This window comes from Pleurodeles waltl, chromosome 2_1 (genome assembly GCF_031143425.1).
Source record: "Pleurodeles waltl isolate 20211129_DDA chromosome 2_1, aPleWal1.hap1.20221129, whole genome shotgun sequence".
In the NCBI taxonomy this organism is placed as follows: Eukaryota; Metazoa; Chordata; class Amphibia; order Caudata; family Salamandridae; genus Pleurodeles; species Pleurodeles waltl.
In genome coordinates, this window is record NC_090438.1 from 119,427,708 (window position 1) to 119,450,815 (window position 23,108).

The 23,108-nt window shown below is 40.7% G+C and overlaps 1 protein-coding gene across 16 annotated transcripts in view; it reads left to right on the forward strand.

The window, feature by feature from the left end:
• The window catches only part of DCX (doublecortin), a 231,716-nt gene extending 215,206 nt beyond the window's left edge, over positions 1-16,510 (forward strand). For all 16 annotated transcript variants that reach the window (XM_069211310.1, XM_069211282.1, XM_069211359.1 and 13 more), the window contains one exon: positions 7,952-16,510. Coding sequence is in view for 8 of the 16 variants with exons in the window: in XM_069211282.1 (XP_069067383.1) it covers positions 7,952-8,008 (57 nt within the window). In the remaining 8 variants the exon portion in view is untranslated. The remainder of the gene's footprint in view (positions 1-7,951) is intronic.
• The last annotated feature ends 6,598 nt before the right edge of the window (positions 16,511-23,108 follow it).

The following is a 23,108-nucleotide window of genomic DNA, read 5'->3' on the forward strand; positions in this document are numbered from 1 at the left end:
GAATAGTTCCAGGTGGGGGTGGGGAATCTGCAAAGGGATCCTGACTTTATAGAGCCAAGGATGGTTTTCATATCTTCCTGACTCAAAGCAGAAAAGGTTGACACAGTGGTAGAAAAAGTTTGCTAGCAAGTTCCCATCATTCCCTAGATATTAGTTTGCTTGCAGTAGAGGAAGGAAGACTCATTAAGCATTTTATTATCTTGAATAATTGTAAAGTCTCAGTACTTAAGTGTATCAATTGTTCCTCTTGTAACTGGTGCCTGATTTCCAAAGTTACTTTGGTTTGGAAAGCCATCACTATGGTTTGAATTTCACTGGTGGCTTAGATTGCTTCATAGAGATTCAGTGATGTAAAGGTTCTCTTTGAGTTTCTAAAAATACTTTCTGGAACAGCTCCTTCCCCAGAGGAGTACTGATTAGAGAGCACTGCAATCATGGGGTTAATTAAGTTGTCAGTTAAATATTCAATAGCCGCTATCAGTCCCATAAAGCATAGTTTTCTTAAAGGAATTTCCTTTCCTGACTTATGATGTGTAGGATTTATAATTTGATCTTGTTTGAGTGTTGCTGTGGGTTAATTTGGGATGGATGTGTCTTGCTTACTCAGACAAGATTTAAGATTCAAGAGTGATTTGTGACCACATTTCTTTTTATTTATACATTTTATGGTTAAAATAAATTACATCACTGTAGGCAGAACTTTTTACTTTTTTTTAACTAATTGCAGTTCTTAACTTTCTGAAAAGAAAGATAAGATATCAGCTAAAGTTTAGTTTCTGAAACCAATTCATAAATAAAACAGATTAAAATACAGAAATAAAGAAACATAGATATATTTTAGGGCTTATAGGACATTAGTATGGACTACTTTATCATAAAGGTTTGTAAGTTGTTGCTGGCTTTAGCTATACAATGTTTGTGGTAGAAGTAGGTTCTACGTATTTGACAGCATTAATCTAATAGTTGAAGATAGACAGAGAATAGTAACAGCAGGATTTATGCAAAATTAGAGGGCAGTACCATGTTTGCCTAATTCATAAACTAGACTTTGAATACGATACTAATTTATCTTGGCTTCTAGTTTTCTTTCTGAACCATGTGGGCCAGCACCATTTCATGCTCAGTTTGATCTTGCTGTTCACAAATCTTAAATGGTTCTTTGCTGCCTTTCTGTATGTAGTATATTACAGTATTATCTTACAATCACACGTTCAAGTGTTATTTTCCTCGAATCGGAGGACCGTATAGTTTGGAGCCTAAGTAACCTGGTTATAATTGTCATTATTGGTGATTACTGTGAGTCCAGGGATTCTGGTGTTTGAAGGATAAAGGATAAACTTAATCTTGACTTTGAAATGTTTGCCTAATTTAGATGGTAGTTGGGTAATTTCTCAAACAATTATTAATTGTCTATCTAACGTCTTCACTGTCTCAGACAGCTCTTTGAAAGACATTTTATCTATAGGATCACTGATCTATTTTATGGAATACATAGGGAGAAGTACGGGTATATGTGCACCCTTTGTCTACAAAGGCATCTTCTTGGTGGTGCTGCTTTTCGAGTTAAAAAATGTCATAGTAGCATTGTTAATTGGGTTGAGCAGTTCAAACAAAGGGTGCATTAACCCAAACTACAAGAGACTTTTTCTTAATACATATATTAGGTTGTCAATTTTTGTGAGTATTTTCTCTTATGACATCAGTAATTCCATAGGAGCATATCTGATTCAATAGGTTCATTCATCATTTGGGAATCAGTTGTACCCCTTTTCAGTGAGAGGAGTATCACTGTCTTCTAGTTCATGATAAAGTGATGATTCATCCCAGCAGTACTCTTGTCATGTAAATGTTAATTTCGCTTTTATTTACCTGCTGAGCATGCTTCTTCTGCATCCATGTGATCTGTCATGAGGCGTGGCTAAGTTGTCAGGCCCCTTCTGTTTTTGGGGTTCAACGCTATGATTCTCTGGAGAAAACTGTTCAACAGAGTCATTTTGAGAAAAGCATTTGAGGAGCTACAGTTTATTTACACATGCTTAACAGCATTTCTGTTAGTGCAAGAATGCATGTTATTAAACTTTGTTTCTAGTTCTTTATTATAAATATCGCTTTATTTGAAATTGCACACTATGTGAAATTGGTGAAAGTACTTGAAATCGTGTAATATCTTAATTTGAATAAACAACAGTGATGGAGGGCTAGTTTGTACAGAAAGGTTCTCACTGAGAGATATTTTCTGCTGGAACTTTAATCCTTCTATCATCTTGCCTGCCTTCTCTATGTGAAAAGTCGCACAAGAAAACCACATTTCTCACTAAAAGCATTATTTTGTGAACTTGTTATGGCATTTTGCAATAATACAAGTTCAAGCACTTCTACTGGATCATGAGTTAAATTATAGTATTTAAATTATGAAAGGTAAATTGCATTAGTGTTTTTAGAATTAAGAGTTAAGAATAACATGCAAATGAAATTTTAGAATACACATGCAGAGATGCCAATTGCCAGGAAATAGTGCACACAATTGACAGTTTCTCATGACTGGTATCTCATAGATAAGAGCAAAGAATAAAACTCTCACCCATCCCACCCTCCCCAACTTTGATCCCGCCTTGAATGGGTAATGGCTGAACATATATATCCTTATACAATTTTTATACAATATTTAATCTTTAAGTTCCTATCACTCCATGTACATTTCTCTTCTGCTCAGTATCAACCTGTACTGCATGTTTAGGTAATAATGCAAAGAGCCCCAGGGCCTTCATCCTGGGAGGACATGCTAATATTGGAAAACCTTCAGGCATATAATTCAATATTTTTTTCAGGCAATGTCACATTTAGTGTTTTCTGTCTTCTGTTTGCTAAATAGACATTTAATGATCAGGATATTCCACAGTTTTCAATACCACTGAGTTATAGAGGGAGGTTCTTTCATAGCTTGCAAAAAAGTCAGAATACCTATCTAAGACAATGCCATTATGTGCATATGTTGTTCCCCGTAACCTCTCTCATGCACTGAAGTTGCAAGCCCAACAGCCGCTAGTACCCCTTTCCGAAAGACAGTCAGTCAAGGCAGGACCACTATGTGTCGTCCACCTTGCCACATTCCCTCCAGAACACATGGACTTTTGTGGGAACATAGTACCACTCATAAAGCAGTTTATAGAGGATTGTATTTTGCTGGGTGTCACATGCTTGTGTATGAACACCCAGTACTCTCAAGGGATGGTTTGCCAAGGTATTGATCACATCACACTTCAATACAAATTATCAGACAAGAGTCAGCTGTGAGTTTAATGGAACCAAGTGAATCTTGGAATTTGCCCAGAAAGTTCCAGAAGTAACTTCTTAAACTGAGTTCTTTCCCTGGTTCTTGCTCCTTTTTAAACAATTTTTTTTTTATTAAACCTTTTGTTTGTTTTTTCCGAGCCAGGATTGTCCAGCTGCTCCCTTTTTGGTAGTAACTTTTTTTAATGACTTATTCTGTCTTATTCTTATTTCTGGAAATTGTATGTGCGCACCCAGTCCTGAATTTCATTTAAATCAAGCATCTGCTGTGCTATAGTTCACTGGACAGTGGGTGCTGCACAAGTATCATCATCATCATAATTTTTTATTAAACTCATTTTTTCACCAGGACATTATTTAAGTGTTTTAACTCATCTAGAGAGATTACAGCTATGTGGATGTCATTTCCTTAGCAGTAATTTACTTCAGGTACATGGAATTTGGACAGCAAGTGTTCCATGATGGGCCGGATTGGCTTTTTAACAAGCTGCACGTTAACACAGTACACACTTCTATCTTTGTAGTGCATATATTCTTTCCTCTTGGCTATATCCTCCGGGATTTGGCTGGTTATGTCCAATTTAACTTCACTGGGAATGCTTTTCTGTATCCTCTACCCAATGTTCAGTGGGCCTGGAAGTGTCTTATGCAATTTGGAGAGGAAGCAAAGACAGCTCCTTTACTGTTGTCCAACTTAATTGGGGATTTTGGATATTTGAGTATTTCTTTGGGAGGAGGCATCTATCTAAAATCCAGTATGGGATTTCGTCCCTTGTAATGTGAGCTAACATACTCTCAGGATGCTGTATTAGTGGTTTGATAGTTGATAGTTTATCTGTTTCTGTTCTAAACTATGAGGTATAGAATTTTGCCATTTTCACTTTTTACAGCTGTAGCAAAACATTTAAAGGCTTGATTTAGTACTCGGCGGACAGGATACACCATCACAACGGTGATGGATATCCCATCTGCTGAAATCTAAATCCCATAGGCTAGAATGGGATTTAGCTTTCGGAGGACAGGATATCCGTTACAGTTGTGATGGAGTAACCCATCTACCGAGTTCCAAATCAGGCCCTTAGTTCACAGATCTCAAGTGCTAAGTCCGATGTTAACTTTACTGCGGCAATTTTCGCTGCCAATGGAAGTTTACTCGTTTTAGTACTAATTTGTCTCCTACCTTTTCAGTTTAAGGGTGATATGTCTGTACCTCTGTAAGAAGCATTACTTCTACAAGCACATTCTGTGGCCACACCTACTGGAAGACATTCTTTAAACATACCAGCAATTTATGGGGCCTCTGATGTTGATGAGCAAGTCATTAAATATGTGATTATGTTCTTCTTTTGTTTGTTTAAATGCCGTTGAGGTTTTAGTTACCCTGAACAGTTTTGAATGTTGGCTCTGTTGACAAGCTGCTGGTCTTCAAGAATGGCATTCCTCACTTAAGCCTAATGAATGGGATGGGAATTTATATCTAAATTGTGGCTCATGGCTTTATCATCTTTAACTATGTTTTAATAACTTTGTCAAAAACTGGCTAATAGTTTGTTTTTGTACTTGGCTTTGAAAGCCTGGGTAGATCCAGAGGAACTTTCTATCTTTTAGACTCTTCCCTCAGGTAAAATTTCTCTCTGTTGGTAAGAAACGTCAGACCGCATATTTTTTCCTTGGGAGTTCTGATCCATTAATTTTTCATTAATCTTTCATTTGAGTAGCAGGTGAAGATCTTGGCTCTATTTTGAATTTCACTTTGCCTAGAGTATTTTCTGGTGCAGATTTTCACATCTCGGTATGGGTATATTTTCTGCTTCAAAATGCATGTTTATGTTGCTTCTAATATATGATATAGTTGTGTTAATCAGTGCTTCTAGTAATGTATACAGGAATGCTTGATGAAACATCTGATCCTAAGTCAAGGAATTTTTTTTTGGAATGAGACCACAGTTCATTATCAGACTGTGGTAGAGTGACATTATCTGACTCTGAACCAGGGAACATTGGCTTGGAATGAGGCAACCTTTCATTACCAGACTGTGGAAGAATGTCATCTGATCCCAAAGCAGGGAACATTTGTTTGGAATGGGAAAATTTATTTTCAGACGGAGCTAGATTGTTGTTGTGAATGCTCTGGCTAAGGGCTGTAATCCGATGGTGTGCATAATGAGTGGCCATCGACTGAAGAAGAGCATCACAAGTACAGTAAACACAATCAAGAGTGAGTAAATAGTGGCGTCAATTGAACCGCTGGTACGTGCACTGGCGTGCATAGACAATAACAGCATGAATTCGGAACAAAAAGGACAAAGCGATAAGCTGGAGTCTTCCATTTTGCTTACTGTTTTAGAAATAAAAGCAACTTTAAAAAAGCTCCAGCCTTCCAATTAAAATTACATGTTAGAATTTGTACATTTTTGTTTCCGATAAGTGAAATATTTCATGTATGTATTTGTTTGATGTATTCCTTTCTGTATTTTTGTGTTCTGTTTTTAAGTCCAACTTATAGAGATTGCTTAGGCGTGGGTCCTCCTCTTCTAGTGGTGATTCACTGGGGTCCACAGAAGTCAAGAGGTTAAAAACTGCTGGTGTAACGGACAGAGGAGTTAGCTATCAAGGGCATTTCATGTAACAATCAGGAGCATAGAGGCCAAGAGATGGTGACCTGAGAATGAGGAGCGGGGGAGGGGAGGCGCAGAGGTGAGTGCAAAGGGGCAAAGTGGAAGGTGCTGAGCTGAGGGTTGCTGACAGAGTTGACTGAGAGGGAGGGGTTTAGTGAGGATTTGTAAAGCTGTGATGAGGCTAGGCATTAAAGGACTGCACTACAATCAGCAGAGGCTCTGCAGTACAGACTGCAGTAAGTGTCCACTGTGGGGTTAAATGCAGTGCCAGAGGGTGAGTTATTATACTGAGCAAGCTTCTGTTAGGAAGTCCACTCAGATGTTCTGATGAAGATAGGTGGTGAGGTGTTGCAGTTATGGACTGCAGTGAGCAACCCCTAACTATAGCTTAAGAAGAAAAAGAAGGAGAAAGGACTGACGGGTGAACAACTGGAAGAGGGATGAAGAAAGAAGATAAGAATGGATGGTTAATGAATAATGTGATTGCAGTGATGAGGTATGTTGCAGTAAAAAGTGAGGGAAAAGAAGTGAGGTGATGTAATGTATGACTGGCAGTGAGGTGCTTTGCTCAAGGATGGAAGTGAGTGTTTGCATTAAGTTTCTACAATAAGGTGCTGGTTTGATTGGTGAGTGTGAGATGAGTAGCAGTACACTGATGGACTCGATTAGGAGGATAGATACTTAAATAATGATGAAGCAGGATATAAGTCTGAGGTAGGATCCTGCAACAAAGGTCTTGACCGATGATCTTTAATATGGCTTGCAGTGAAACACTGGGATCAGGAGTTGATATATGTTCTGGAAATGAACGGCTCAGATGAATATGTCTCAACGCAACACACTTTGTTGAGGTTGCACATAGTGTCAATGTGAGGAGTTGTCCAATATGGCCTTAAATCAGGATATTTGGCAAAACAGCACACTGAGGTACCACAAAGACTGACTGCAGTGGTGGGCTAGGTCAAGGGGTTGCAGTGATGAGCTGATGGTCTTAAAGAGGCTGGTGTGAGGTTCTGTGGTATACCATTCTAGAGACAGTGATGAAACAATGAAAGTTGGGACTAGAGTCTATAGGAAGCCTGGGGGCTGCAACAGGATATATAGTAAAAAACTGAGCTGAGGGGCTGAAGTAAATGAGAACAAATTGTCTGTGGGTATTGGAGAACATCATAGCCTGAATAAATAAATGCAAACATAAGTAATTAAGCATCTCAGTTGGTAGTTTCATGAGATGTGAGTCTTTAGCGAGGGTATGTGATGAGGGCTTGCAGTGAGTGGGTGGTGGTAAGGAAAGGATGAATGATAGGCTAGAATGCCTATTAGTCAAACTTAGGGACTGTCATTGTGGCCTGGGCTACAGGGCTGTGGGGATCAGGTGGTGTGAGGGACTGCAGAGTGGTTGTGTGCAGAGCTGGAGTGCAAGGGAGCTGTAATATTGGGCTGCAGTATGGGGTTAGTGACACAGTGTAGATAGAGGTTGTGCTGCCAGAGGCTATGCGGAAGGTCTCCATTGGAGTACTCCTGGAGTCTCACTTCCTATCATAGCTTTTCAGAAACAGTCCAGGGACTCTTTGTTAAACTTTTACAAATAGGGGAATACATTCTTAGAAATTTAGCCTTCTGAATCAGCACTAGCAGTTTCAATTTGCAAAATACCAAGTGTGGGTGCTTATGAAGTAGCCAGCCTATCACATTTAGCTATCTTTAGGAACTCAAAGATATTGGATATTAGCAGAATAACTAGGTGTTTGATAATCATCCAGTTATTTCAGAGTAGTTTCTATAGTCACCAGGCTAGAAGGAAATTTTGGTACCTTGAAAGAACATTACTGTTATTGTAGATAAGTTCTTATTGAGATGTTATAAAGTTACCTTTCAGTTCACAGCATGCACCCACAGCACTGAATGCATGCAGTTTATTCTAAAAAATCGTAATCTGTAGCGGCAGAAGAAATTCTTGATTCAGTAGCTTGCATGTTTGCATCTGGTGCATGGAAATTGACACTGCATGGAAACTTATACTTTGTTTTCTCTTTGCCCAGGATTTGTACCTGCCTCTTTCCCTGGATGACTCTGATTCCCTTGGAGATTCAATGTAAAGAAGCACTCTTTGATATATCAACCTCCGCAACTACGATTCAATCTTCTGTAAAAAAACAAGAAGAAACAAACACGTCTCACTGGTGCTTTGTAATCAAAAGGACAAATGGCTATCTGTCATTTTCTTTCTGTGTTTTATTCTGTGCCACAGTTCAACATTTATCAACTGATCACAATCGATTGATATCTTTTTTTAAGACATGCATAATGCAGGCAGTTCCTTCCCCGATACGAATGAGACATGTCAACAATCATCACACTCCTACAGTTATTTACAGACTGTCTGTAATATTGGACTTTAATCAAAAGTTTTACTCTCACTTGAAATTGCTTTTCATGGAATTGTTAAAAAGGAATAAATTTATCTTTGTCTGCCTCAGAATGCGCTCACGGAGGGCATAAGCGGCGCTGGGAACGCTGGCCCCTCCCAGTCTCCAGGCTTTTCTTCCCATATGCTCTGTCTGGCACCAGCCTTTGAGGCTGAGACAAACATGTCTAGTATGTGGAGGAGATCCTGGCTGCAAAGGCCGTGAACGAAAGCACCTGAGCAAGACATAGCACCATGAAGACGGTAACACATTTGCATATTTTCACATGAAAGCGATCACACTCCATAATGTTATTCTCCAGAGTTGTGAAACGACACAAATCCTAAAACAAGCCCATATGGTTTAAAGACCCGCACGGTACCAGCAAAGCCATCATCTAATTCAGAAAGGCTTTCTTTCTTCCTCACAGATGTTGTAACAAGGAAGTTTAATTTGTTTCTATATTTGTTGCTAATATTAATCTTAATAAAAAATAGTAATAATACAAACAATAACAATGACAATAAGAAAGAACATGGACATTGATGTGTGAGGTCAAACATTTCAATTGAGGTATTCTTGCACCAACAATTTATCTGCAACACTTAACAATTTGTATAAAAGCAAATCATACACAAGTAAACCTGGTCTTTGATTCCTCCCAGTGTTAATAGAAAATACATAGTTCATGACTCAGAATGGTATCATTCTCTCTCTATTCCTATCATAATATGAATGCCTTCTAACTGGCAGGATGGAAACCACTGTGAGAATTGATTTTTTGTTCTCTCTGACTTCTTTAGGTCACTTTTTGTAGCAGTCAAAACAACACACGTTTTATATATGAAATAACCTTGTACCTGTGTTTTTGGAGTACACGCGCTGGATCCTTGCTTCTTTTTATAGACTAGCTTTTCTTTCTACAGTATTCTATGAAAATCCTTTTCAGGAAATGTTGCAAAGCATTTGCTGAGACAAGCAGCTCTGTTTTAGCCATTTTTTCATATGAAGATTGTTTGATGTGCACATCAGACTAAGAAATCTCTAGGATCTTTGAGGCCAAATCATCTCACCATTGTATTATTTACAATACTGTCTATGTGGCTATTTCAAGTGTGTTTCAAATCCAGAATGTTTTACTGATCCATCACTCTATGCTGCAAACTCCCACCTACAAGCAGGAAAGGTATACCACCATTTAAATAAATTACATTCATTTCACTCTAGTGGATGTGCAGTTGTAAAGCTTTTCAGTGTTCATCGGTTGTAAATTATGTCATGTGCAAGCTTAAAGCAGTTTTAATTTAACATTCCCCTGATGGTCCTTTCTAGTGGTCACACATTGCAATGGTACATTATGCACTTTGTTAGGGAAGAAGCACTTGCCAGCATTTTTTGATTGGGCATAGAACTGGGAAGGCAAGAATATAAGTAATTAGGTATTTTAATAAAATGCTGACAAAAAAACTTTACTTTGTGCTCCATGTGCATGAAGTACTGGTATAAGATAACAATTATATTCCCTTGCTCTGTATGATTATCCCTAAACAAAATACTTGGTGATCTATTCCAGTTGTCTGTCTAATAATCTGTTTGTCTGTCTGCCTGGCTGTCTATGGTTTATTCTTCTGTCAATGAGAAGCTCTGAGGGTCACAACAGCTATGATAAATGCCAGAACCATTTGTGGATTTGTTTTTTTTAAATTCTGGATTAGGATTAAGTTAGATGGAACATGACAAACAAATTTATCACAATAAATTAGCCTCATAGAATGGGGACCTAAAGCACTGCATTGTTTAATTGGAGACTTGCTTTAGTTGTGGAAGGGGCTTGAGGTTTAAACTAAGACGATAAGCTCTGCAAACAAAATAAAGTCAGCAAAGTGCTATAAATTTAACACATGAAGGATAGTTCCAAGCTATGGGGGACTATGCGTAATCAATCAAAATATTGCCAGCTTTGTTAGTGAATATTCATTTAAAAAGACAGTACTTAGAGATGGGTGCACAAAAGTCAATTGAGCTACTAAGAAGCACATATCATACCCTGTTGCCTGAACTAGTATTAAGCATGCAGGCCTTCATTCCACACTGTTGGTTCTTAAAGAGAGTCTGGAAGATTGGTTAATCATTATTTTCGGTGGTAGTAGGAAGGGTTTAAAGAGTAAGAGCTCTGACCAAGGCAATCCTATCACCTGAAAATTGCTGATTATATCTGGGCTGACTAAAAGAAAAGAGCTATGGAAATGTGTGTTCTGAGTATGCAGGGCTTTTTATCATGAAGAGTAGATTTTGATCAGCAGCAGCAATTAAAGTAGGAATTGATAGTTCTTATTCACAATCAGTAACCTAAATAAGCAATCATCAAAGTTTCAGTGGATTTAACTTTCCATGAAGTTCTGGTTGTCCTGATAAAACTTACTTTATGTCTTAGTTATATATTCAGAGTGGAGGCAAAAATGTAAGACAACCTAACACATTAAAGCTCTAATTGACCAGTGATGCATCCTATGACCTGGGGCAAACCACTTGTGCTCCGAGGATGTCAGAGAGGCAACAAAGTAATGACACAGTTGAGCCCTAGTTCAAATGGTATTATTCCTTAATATGGTTATTCATTCACAGAAAGAATATCTGATGCACAGGCCAACTTTGGTTTTGGCAGCACATTGATTTCTTGTTCTCTAATTAGAGAAAGTTATTTCTTGAGCTCACAGTATTTCTATAATTCTTTTAGAAACACTTTACAGATGCACGTACGATGTGCATTTTCTTACAGTACAGGAAGGCAGGCAGTAAACACTGATCAAAAGGGCAGAGAGAAGTACAGGCAGAGGAGACTGACAGATTTACGGCCAACAAGCAGTCAACCAGACATGCAGGTGGACAGACAGACAAATTGGTAGCTTATAGTTTGTTCATATTGGTTTTAAAATTAGCTACAAATCCCTGAATGTGGCTGTTAAATCAGAAAACTTTGTGTTCATCAAATCCAAACTATGGGTTCAATTTATCCGTAGTGGCAGCTCAGCTATCTGGTGCCTGCTCACAGAAAGGTCACCTATGGCCTTCAGGCAGAGCATGATTAGAAATCCCTCTGCTGGCAAATCTTCATCCTCACAGACTGGCATTTTGAGAAGCTATTTTAATCTCGGATCTGTTCCTTCTGACAGTAGCCAGGAGTGGTACCTGCATGCTTGACCGAGGCTTTCATCGTTTCTCTTTTCCAAGCGACCAAAATGCCTTTGCAAACCTACAGATCTTTCCTGCATATTATCAAGTGTTTCATGGCATGTCTGATTCTACTGGCTGGTTATTTTCAATCCAATACAGGTTCAACAACTGAAGAATTTAACTAGCAAATATTCTTTATACAGGGTACTTTTTATCATTTTAACCAAATACTTTTGTAAAATGATGATATTATAACCTCAAGTATTCTTACTGCTCTGGTGATGTTTTGTATAGCACTTCTTAGACAAAGTGCTGTCGACTATTTGCCAAACAGGACATATGTGCCTCAAACATGAATATTTTAGTTGAATGTTATCTTTGGACCCTCAAGATCCACCCTCTGCATCAGGCAGCCTCACAATATCCGCTTTATGACAGAAGCCACATGCCAAGTTCATCTCTTAAAATAGCATAACAATTGCAAGACATCAGCCTTGCCGTTGACCACAATCTGATACTCGATACTGGGAAACCATAACAATATTTGCTAGAGGCTCACACAGTTGAGTTACAAGAGTCAATATGAAAATAAATCAGATTTTAAACCTGTGTACGAGTATTACTAGAATTGTTGGATTTCATGTCTATTACTAAATAGGAACCAGGCCTGGTTATCACACTTCAAAATTGATGTTAGACGTGTAAATCCAGAATTTAACTAAAAACTATCTACAACCGAGGGGCCTCGTAGTGAGGAATCAGGCTTTCGTTTAAAGTATTTGCACACAATTGGACATATGTAGTGGTTTGTCGATACTGAGCTCTATGGTTAAAGACAAAACAAAGGACTGTTCAATGGCAACAAAAAAGTAAATTTTTAGCAAATTCATCAGAACAATTGAATATATGCTGTCTAATTCTATTAGCATGCTTTAAACTGCTTTGGCAATTAAAATTTCAGCATCATCCCATCATATTTGCAGGTCATTGCAGAAGCATTGGTAGAACATAATATACATTATTCAGCTTACTGTCATGGAACACACACTGTAAGATTACTGAACTGGCCAAGGGCATGCTTGCATTAACTGCCTGAGTAGGCGCTGTTAGCACCATATTGGATAGGTTAACGGTATGCTATTTTGCTCCATTGCTTCTTATGGCTGTTAATTACATCTTGGGCAGCAAAATTAATGTCTATGTTTTGTAGATCTTATTCTTTCTGACTCAAACAGTATTGACTGCCATAAAAGAAAATGGAGCAAAATAAAATGTTGGTACAAATTATCTTTAAATAACTAGATTTATTGTGATGTGTTCGCCCGTATCCATCTTACCCATAGCTATCTAACACAACATTATGCATGTAAACATATTTATTACATGTGCACAGATCAATGATAAATAGTTACAGAAAGTTCCGATATCGACCTGTTGCCTTCTTTAAGATGAGATTTTACAACATCAAGTAATGTTGTATTCACACAATATCTTAGATTGCTCTCTTTACTTCTGAGGGAACTCTTGCGAACTTGTTTAAGAAGGCTCTCTTAAGTTATTTATCCACAAAATACTAAAGATCAGGAATATTGTAATAAATGTGCAGCATCAGTCCTGGAGCTCTCACGTTCCAGAGTTGCCAGGTGCATGTCTGAGGGTGTGCATAGACTCTTTCTGCATCCATCCAAACTTATGGCATAGGTACTGTCACATATTGCCATGCATGTGCAGACTTTGATCGAGTGTAGTGTCCTTTCAGAAGAAACTTAAGATTTGAAACACTTTTCCATAAATTTACACAATAAAAGTAGATGAATATGCTCTTTTGGAGAAACAATCCCAAAAGACAGCCCCTAAATGTGCCATTATAAGCTAACCTTAAGTTCTGCTGTATCTCAAGCTATACTGTGTGTCTCTATACTCTCATTAAGTTCAGCAAAGCATGGCCAGCCACACTCTGTCTTTGGATGTTGCCTCACCATGAAGATATAGGAAAGCTTAGCAAGGCTTGAGCCATCCCAAAGTTTCCAATTTTTCAGGTGATGGTCAACAAAATGCACATCTTTCAACACTGTCATAAATATCATAAGTATGGTTTAGTAACCACAACGTCTAGTTGTGCTGCAAGAGAAACTCTGATATTTGGGGTACTTTACAATGTGGCTGCTTCTCGAAGAATGTGTTGGAACTAATTGCACTGTTAACTAACTAGTGTCTATAAGACACACCCAAGTGGAAGCGTTGAATGTAAGTCGCAGGGGCCTAAGTACATTTATGTGCTCAACTCTGAATGCTATTTTAATTGTTAGTTTGCTTCTCTTTGTTGAAAAACCTCATGACATGGAGTTGAATTTTCAATGTAGTATTACTAGCTCAGCTGCAGCTGCCATGTTTGAGGCCACTCAAATGCTTCTCAAGATGCGGCTTGTCAAAATACGTATCCATGTATGACTGTCATGTAGTAGGAGATACAGAGAGGCCTTTTTTATCTGTGTAAACCGCACCTCAGTAGTTCTGTGAGACAATCGCAGCACCTTGAGATGCAGCTGCCATCTAAAGAGTAGCCTCTGGTGGCCCCTAATGGAGGCTGGGCTGTTTCTAGGAAACAGAATCATGTACCAACAGGGGGCGATCTGATATTATTGAGCACCTTTCTGTTCTTCAGATAGTGGCCTAATTTAAGAATGCTCATTGCCTTTATTTGTTTTGCAAGAAATTCCAGTTCTGCTACTCTGGCACTTTGATACTTTGGGTAAAAGGGATATAAGCAGCTAACATTTAAAATTGACGAATATTTTTGCATTTTGTGTGATTTCAGATAGCTTTCCTAATTAACAAAGCTGCAACATAATAGAAACCCCAGAGTATTCGTTTTTATGTTACACTTGTGTTTGAACATGTTGTGTATGCTTTCTATCTGTATCTCTGCAGAAGTCTGACCACACTGAGTCTGTTTTTTGTTTTGTTTTAGAACAACTTTGAAAATATTTAATACCTATGTTGTACAAAGAATGTATTTTAATTTAATGTTTTACCTAGTATTTTTTTGTCTCTCTTAACAACTCATCCACATTTCAAGCTAGTGATAGCTTTTCATTAACGTTTGACACAAAAAGCGGTGGCATTAGTTGTAAGAGTGAATTTCAACAAGACGACCATGCAAATCAAACCAACCTTTCTCAGTTATAAGGGCAAAAATAATTTTGCTTTCTCTAAAGTCATATACTATGTTATATCAGTTGATTTGTATTGTTACTTGAAGTTAATGATTTCTGAATGGTTTGGGAGTGTATTTCAATTACACATTCAGTAAAACAGCACCTATGGTCATAGCCCTTATTTATTAATAAATTACAAGACAAAAGATATTGAAGTATGTGCAATGGAAGGTCCTGTTGAAGACAACTGTGTGATGATAGAGTCTACTCTCTGTCGCCTTCATTTACAGAAAACAAAGACCTGGCTGTACGCGTAAAGGTTGTTTCGAAATAAATAATCGGCCAAAATGTGTCAATTTTCATTGTTCTGTAATATATTGCAGCTTTAAGCCAATGAATTAATTTCTTGCTTGTAATGCAGTGCATGCATGTTCCCAGCTGACCCTGCCTCTATTTGATGTGAGTTCCTTAGTTTTTTTAACCACCTTTTGTGCCACTCTACTTGTACAGAAATCATTTTTATTGATGTCGATGAACAGAAATTGTTAGATCCATAGCTGTAGTAAAGATGTGGTGGCCTAGAGAACAGATGTGATATAGTGGTAGTAGTCTTAGAATTGGAAGTCCTGGGGGGCAAGTGCATGGTACTGATACAGTATACCTCCTAATGCTGCCACTGGGAATGAGGACTTCCTTTATCTCTCACCTTCATGGTTGTCAGTAAAAGGTATGAGTATATAATCAGTTGCATAACTGATCTCTCTGCACAGTCTCTCACCAGCAACCATTTGTCATTTTTCCCAGAAATATGCCTTTGGCTGTGCAAATTAAGCAGTGCAGGCTCCTTTCTGGAGGTCAAGATGACATGTGGTTTTGTCTTTGATTCCCTTTGAGAAGGTTTCATATTTACATGATTACATCACCACTACAGGACCAGACCATGATCCCATGAGTTAAGTAAAATACTTGCATCAGACCTCTACATTAACAACAAATACTTGGCATGGCCACATTGTCTTCTAAATGTACTTGGTTCTTGCTTAGTCAAAAAACAGGCAGGATAAAACTAGGGCTGTAAAAGAAAATATATTTGCTGCAAGGAGATCAGGCTACTTTCTCTTGAAATTGAATGTTACAGAGGACTTTATTATTAGACTTAAACAAAAACAGTATCAAAGAACTTTAAAGATGCACCTCTGAACCACATGTCAAAGCCTTTAACACTTCCCAGCTGCTACTGGAATTTCCTTTTCTGGATGGAAAAGCTAGCAAATAATCATTTGTAAAGTATTTTTAATGAGAAACTTCTGAAGTGTCTGCCTATGGACTCAGGATCCAAATACGTTCTGGAAGTAACAGTGATTTTCCTGAAGAAATGATGATTGGTCATAATGGGATTTAGACATCCATTCTCTCAATTATTATATAATATTTCCATTTTCAAAATATGATAAAAGCTTAACATTACTCAGGTGTTCTGCTACTTTGTTACAAAAAAAATAACATTACAGAAAAGGCTTAAACATTAAACCATAAGCTGTATTTTTATTGCAGCAAAAAATCATTGAAAGATATTTACTCAAACAAAATATTCATTAGTGTAACCTATGCACCTATGCAGAGTCATTCTTGTGCCACAATGTTAGAGGCGCAGCTCAAACATCCTTCATTCCAATGTTGCCAATAGGTTTTCAGAGTAATCATTCTGGTTCTGCCAAAAGCCTTTCATTCCGTGCAGTGCGACAGATAAACTGGTCACTTCCATATATCACTCGTGCTTTTGTTATGTTTTCCTCTCCTCCATGTACATTTGCAAGACGTGTGTAATGTCATTTTTCGAAAAATAAAATTTGTTTAAATATTTCTGGGTAAAGCCCCTTTTCTTCTTAAGCGAAGACTGGCTTAGAGAGAGAAAAATATGTGTGTGTGTGTGTGTGTGTGCCTGGGGTGTGTAGGGGTGTGTGTGAGCCCCGCGCGCACTACTGTGCATCAGTGATTATATGGACAAAGTTAGCTAAAAGTATAGCAAAAAAAAAGTGTGAAGATTAAATGAGCGCATAACTTGAAAAAGTTAGGACAGTAGAAAAAGCAGTGAAAATGACATGATTTCATGATTATTTCGGTTTCCTCAATTTTTAATTTTTGCTCTTCCTCCTTCACAGTTGACTGGTGAGTGTGTCATCTGATTAATTTAAAAGTTGAAAAAAGGCGCAGCCAGTTTAAAAGACAACTCGGGCCGTGCGTGAACATCTGCCACACAGGTACCAAGATCGCAGCTTCCAGTGGTGCAACAGGTGTTGTGGTACCAGGTCCCACAGGCCTGAGCGCCCACTGAAAATCGATATTGCTGTATTTCACAGTTCAATCCGTGACCTGGGGGTCATTCATTTCCTTCCTTGCTATAGGGCCTGTGACACACTGACTACGTCACAACAGACTCAGGCCCTGCACCCTAATTTTGCTTCACTATCAGTCCTATCCCTGGTTCTATACATTTGTCTAATATGCACAGCAAGGCATAGTTCCCTTATTCTCTCTTTCTTGCTATTCTTGTCTCTCTACTCTTCTATTCTTTGCTCACCAACCAGCTGAGAATGTGATTAACAAATTCCTGAGCAGACTTCAAGCAAAGAAGCAAAGAGATGGACAAGAATGTCAAAGGCAGCACCTTTATGAGAACAAGCATTTGCAATGCAATGGGTCTCGCGTTTGCCAGAGTTAGAGCTGTTAACGTAAATTCCTAACTGGACTTTTCTTGCCACTTAAATTGAAAATTAAAAGTTAAACAGTTGACATAAGAGAGCCGATTCAAAGCGCCACGGCCACCTTGAGCATGACTGCGAAGGAGAGACACAAAAGGAAAAAGAAGTTCACTCGCAGTCAAACGTATTGGCAATTGTGCAATTATCCATGTAACAGGGTCGATGTCCGAGGCGGTAACCAACCCGCCCCAAGGAGGGACAAACGTAAAGCATTTACCAATGATAATGAAGGATTTTTGAAAGGCAAGCCCACGAACGAGTGATAATGATAAGCGTGATTAAAGCCCACAGATAGATTACAACAGGTCAGAGCACTTGCGTGCTTGACCTAAAGACAAAAGTTGGTGGATATGATGCTTGTAATAATGTCAGCCGGGGAGCATCATATTTATTTTTGTTTACTGCGGCTCTCCAGACAGAGAACAACCATATGAGACATGTTTCGATCTTACTAGGCCTCATCGTTGAGGTGCAGCTTCAGTACAAAGCACAACCAGCTATGGGACCTAATGGAGGCAATACACATCTCACTTAAGTTGTTGCACTGACGTACATGCCAATAGATGCAACTGAGTTGGGATACTTCTGATCTTTGAAGCCAAGAATAGGCTCAGTTGCTGCTCACCAAGGTTACAGGGAGCAGGGAAGCGCAGGGGTGGGGGGTGGTAGTTGTGGCAGGGGGTAAAGGAATTTAAATTAGAAATAAAAAAATAAAAAATGAACTTACCTCCGTGCCGCTGCTCTCTCCCGTGTCGACGCTGCACGCAGGCACAGGCTCCCAGCCTGCCCTGCGGCCAATCCTGATGTTGCACAGAGCAGCATCAGTACTGGTAGGGAGTGCACAGCTAGGGCGCTCCCAGGCAGACTGGGAGCCTGTGCAGGCTCTCTCAAGCCTGGCAACAGTGTTGAAAGGCTGGAGACAGCCTACTGCGCATGTATGTTTGGCCGGCCGTAGACGACACCATTCCCTTCTGGCACTTTTTTCATTCTATAGCCAGGCAGCTTGCTGCATAGCATGACGCACATGCCTAGAGTTTTCCAGGTAGTCATCCCAGACAGATCTATAGATGCCAACCATGTAAGCAACACTAAAGACTTCTATTCCACTTAGGGCCTGGTTCAAAACCTGTGGAAGGCACGTACTGGACATTTTCTACCTAAGAAGAGGGAAATACCTACCTCCGCTTAGCACCAACAGTTAGTATATTTTGATAGCAGCTTGTTGGCAAATGGAACTGGAAAAAAGCATTCCAGAGTATTTGTAAACTCCAGCTCACTGATTAAAGCAGTGAGGGGCTATGAAGTTCACAATTTTCACACCTTGTGAATTATGCAAAATTCCCTTGTTTATATTTACCTTCACCAATGTGGTATGTTGCTCCCTGGGATTGACTTCTGCCACACTTCTCAAAAAGTGGTCATCAAAAAGGGTGGTGGCCTGCATGTGATTGGTCAGGAGGTCTCCCTGCTTTCCCCCCCAAGAGCAAGGTTAAATATGGCAGAACTGCACCCACACCTCAGATCCCTACCTGGAACAAAGACAAGAAGAAGAAGGACTGCCCTGCTGGACCCCTGACGTGCATCTGGGCAGTGCGTTCTGAAGTTCTGCACCAGCTGCACACTTGGTCTTCACTACAAAAAGAACTTTGCCTGTCTTTAACTTGTTCAAGGAGGGACTCCCTGTTTGCTACAGGCAGAAAATAACCAGAATCTCCTGCATCAAAGCCTGAAGAAACTGACCAGCTGACCACTGTCCAGTGGTCATTTTTTGAGTTTGAGCCAGGTGCATTCTGGGAGTTGGAGTCCTAACCCTAAAGGAGCAACTCAGAACTTCTGGAACCTTGTGGTGAGTTGTGGACTCCTAAAAGAGCTTCAAAGACCTTCTGGAAGATGGTCCAGAAGTTTGGAGAAGATTGGAGAACTTCTGGTAAAATGTTCCATAAAGGGACCGACTCTACGTCATGAGTCAGGCAAGCTTACGTTGACTGCAACTTGGCCTGACTTGCAGGTTCGTCCCGCTGAAAAGCTCTGGAACCCCAGACTTCCAGGATTTCACCAGGGACTCCTGGAAAGGTAATCCAACAACATCGACTCAAAATTGTCTTACAGTGGAGGGTCGTCTGACTTCGGAGAGAAAAAGCTTTAAAAAAGTGACAAAATCAGAACGTAAAAAGTTGACTGGGGGTTTCTGTGCAGCGTATCCGAAGAGAGCTACAGGGAGGTCGGATCCAATCTGCGACTTCATACTGATGAGAAACTCGTCCTGAAAAAAAGACTAAGTCCGAAGGTAAAACTTTAACGGAGCCCTCCCACTCACTGTAGCCGAGCTGAGCTCCATCGGGGTCAGCCTCAATTTTTGACTTTGCCCGGGTCCAGTTTGACTAGATGTCCAGATTGGCACTTTTAGTGTCTATGCGCTAAAAAACATTTATTCTTTAAAATTCATATCTTTGGTTTCCCTTAACCTATTTTAATCATTTTGATGTCAAATTAACGATAAAAATATGTTCTATTTCTCTAACTTGGTTTTGGATTTTTAAACTGTTTCCTGTGTTTTATTTAATTATTGTTTTGAGATATTTGAATGCTTTACACACTATGGTGGTCATTATGACCCTGGCGGTCGGAGACCACCAGGGGTAATGTAGCGTTCGTACCGCCAACAGGCTGGCGGTACGGAGGCCCTTATTACGACCGTGGCGGTAGCGCCGCGGTCGCACCGCCGGGCCGGCGGTTTCCCGCCGTTTTAGCCCCGGCGGTGATAATCTGCCATGGCAGCGCTGCAAGCAGCGCTGCCCTGGGGATTATGACATCCCTACCGCCAGCCTGTTTCTGGCGGTTTGCACCGCCAGGAAGAGGCTGGCGGTAAGGGGTGTCCTGGGGCCCCTGGGGGCCCCTGCACCTCCCATGCCACTGGCATGGGCAGTGCAGGGGCCCCCTAACAGGGCCCCAGCCAGCTTTTCACTGTCTGCATAGCAGACAGTGAAAATCGCAACGGGTGCAACTGCACCCGTCGCACGGCTGCAACACCGCCGGCTCCATTAGGAGCCGGCTCCTATGTTGCGGCCTCATCCCCGCTGGGCCGGCGGGCGCAAACTTGGTTTGCGCCTGCCGGCCCAGCGGGGATGTCGTGATGGGGGCCGCGGGAGTGCGGCCGCATTGGCGGCCGCACGCCGGTTACCGCCTGGCGGGCGGCAGTAGCCGCCCGCCAATGCCGTAATGACCCCCTTTGTCTCCTAGGTTAAGGCTTGTTGCTAGTTGCCAGGCTACCAAGGGTTGAGCTGGGATTAATTTATTGAGACCTGACTGCACCTAGTGGGGGACAGTGGCCTATTGCTAAGTGTAGATATTAACCTGCCCTTACCAATAATCTACTTTCCAACAATAAGCGAGTTCAGCCCTTCTATGTTAAGTGTGAGGGGGGGAGGCACTCATGTTTGGCTGTCTGTTCATAAGAGTGGTCGAGCAGGTGCCCTTCCAATTGCACTTGGTGGTGAGCAGTCAAATAAAGGCCATGAGTGAATATCAGTCACATGTGTGCGGTGGTGGGTAAAGAGTATTGCATCCACAGAATTGTTTTAGGAAGAATAGTGGAAAAAAGAAAGGACACAATTTCAACAGGAACAATGCGGATAACTGCAAATAAGGTGCAATCACAAACTTATTGAATGTTCATCAAGGAAAGTGAGGAAGAAGGTAGTTGATGGGTCAGCATTTGGAGAATTTCCCGGGACTCCGGAGATGGGAAAGTTTAGGGGCATATTTATACTTTGATTGTGCCAGATTTGCATCATTTTTTTAAAATGCAAATTTGGTACAAACTTAACTCCATATTTATATTTTAGTGCTAGACCTGTCTAGCGCCCAAATATTGGAGTTAACGTCATTGAGATGCAAAGTGGGCGTTCCCGGGCAAAAACTGACTCAAAGGCCCTTGCGCCTTATTTATCCTTCCATGCAAAAATCACACACGGGAGGAGAAGGGCCTTAAATAAAGGCGCTAAGCCTCCTTAGCACCATTATTTAACCCCTGGGTCAGGGCAGGCGTTAGGGGACCCGTGGGCCTTTTTCCATGGTCAGAGACCAGGGAAAGAGCCCACAGGTGCCCTTCCCTGCCCCCAGGGACACCCCCACACTTGGAGGACACCTAAGGATGGGGGGACCCATCCCAGGTAAGTCCAGGTAAGTATTAAAAATGTTTTTTTAAAGTGCCATGGGGGGCTTATCATGGGCCCCCCCAACATGGCACTGTGCCCAATGGCCTGGGATGGTGGGCATGACTCCTGTCTTTACTAAAGCCGGCCCGGGGTCTCAGTGCGATTTGCTGGTGTTAGCAGCCTCTCAGCTCCGTCGGCCAAGTGCCTCCACTGGAGCCAGGGTACCTCCTGCCCCTGTTGGTATTGGGACCAGCAGTGTGCTAATTTTACAACAGCTCCAGAACTCGAGGTCATGAGCTCAGCAGATATTGCTCCAGCCCTGTCATGTCCACGGCCCCTTGCCTCTTAATTTCTAACCAGAACAAGATCCCACTATTCACTGATTCTACTACACACCCATATCAGGTGGTAAAAGCCTCTGGGTCTCCACACTTGCACAACTCCTGTTTTTTAACCACTTTCTGATGCATTATTAGTGTTGCATAACTATGGTGAAGCACATGGAATTGGGCCAACTTAAATATTGTGTTCTTAGCAGTGCCACAGGTAACTTGCACGCCTTTCCCCACTTAACTTCTGCCAACCCCACACAACAGTCTGGCTCCCATCTGGTTTTGGCTTTATGCATTTTTTTAACCGTATACATACTTATTGCCCTAGAGAAGTTGGAGACCAATTTTGCACCACTTTCCAAATTGCATATCCTACTTAGTGTGTTGGAGGCTGTGGGTGCTCAGGGAACTCGCTCAATGAGGCTTTAATAGCCTTGCACAGTTTACTGTACTGCAGGTACTGCACTGGGGGTATACCATATGAAGCCTGTGCAACCTTGAATGGCAAAAGTCATTCAGCACTTTCTTTTGGTGGGAAAGCTCTGAAGTTTGCACCTTGAGTGGTTCCCTTGCTGGTCGCGTACTATTTGTATCTTGACAGATTTCTACCTGTGGACTTTCTCACTTTTTTGGAGCTTGGAATCTTCCATAGGGTTAAGGCTGCAGACAAGAGGTCTCCACGAGGTTGGACAACTTCTCTGCAAGTCCCCATGGATTGGTTTTGCTGCAGCAAAGAAGAATGTTAAAGTGTATGAAAAGTGATGGATGGAATGCTTGAATTAATCTCAGCCACTGACAATTACCCAGACTGCATCCCAGTCCATTGTTATTTTGCACACCATGCTGCCTCAGTTTGGACCCAGATATACGCAAGTCAGTTGTCAAGCCCGAACTGCCATGCCAGGTCCTCCCTGAACAGGAACATAAGCAACCCAGGCCTGCTTTCACCCTTTAGTGAAGAAGAACATAGCTGAGCCATCTGAATTTTTGGCCCAACGGCTAAGCACCTTCGTTGGATCGGCTTGACAGGTTGGTCACCCAATCAGTTCTCAGAGCAAAAAGTTGACAAAAAGTGTGTAAGTCCCAGATTTCAGAACTCTTTAAGAGGAGTACACTTTGACAATAGCCAAGGGTCCAGGACCCTGGGGACAGTACATGAGGGTCAATACTCAAGTGGAGGTCAGCAAATGGGTCTAAGGCAGGTCCAG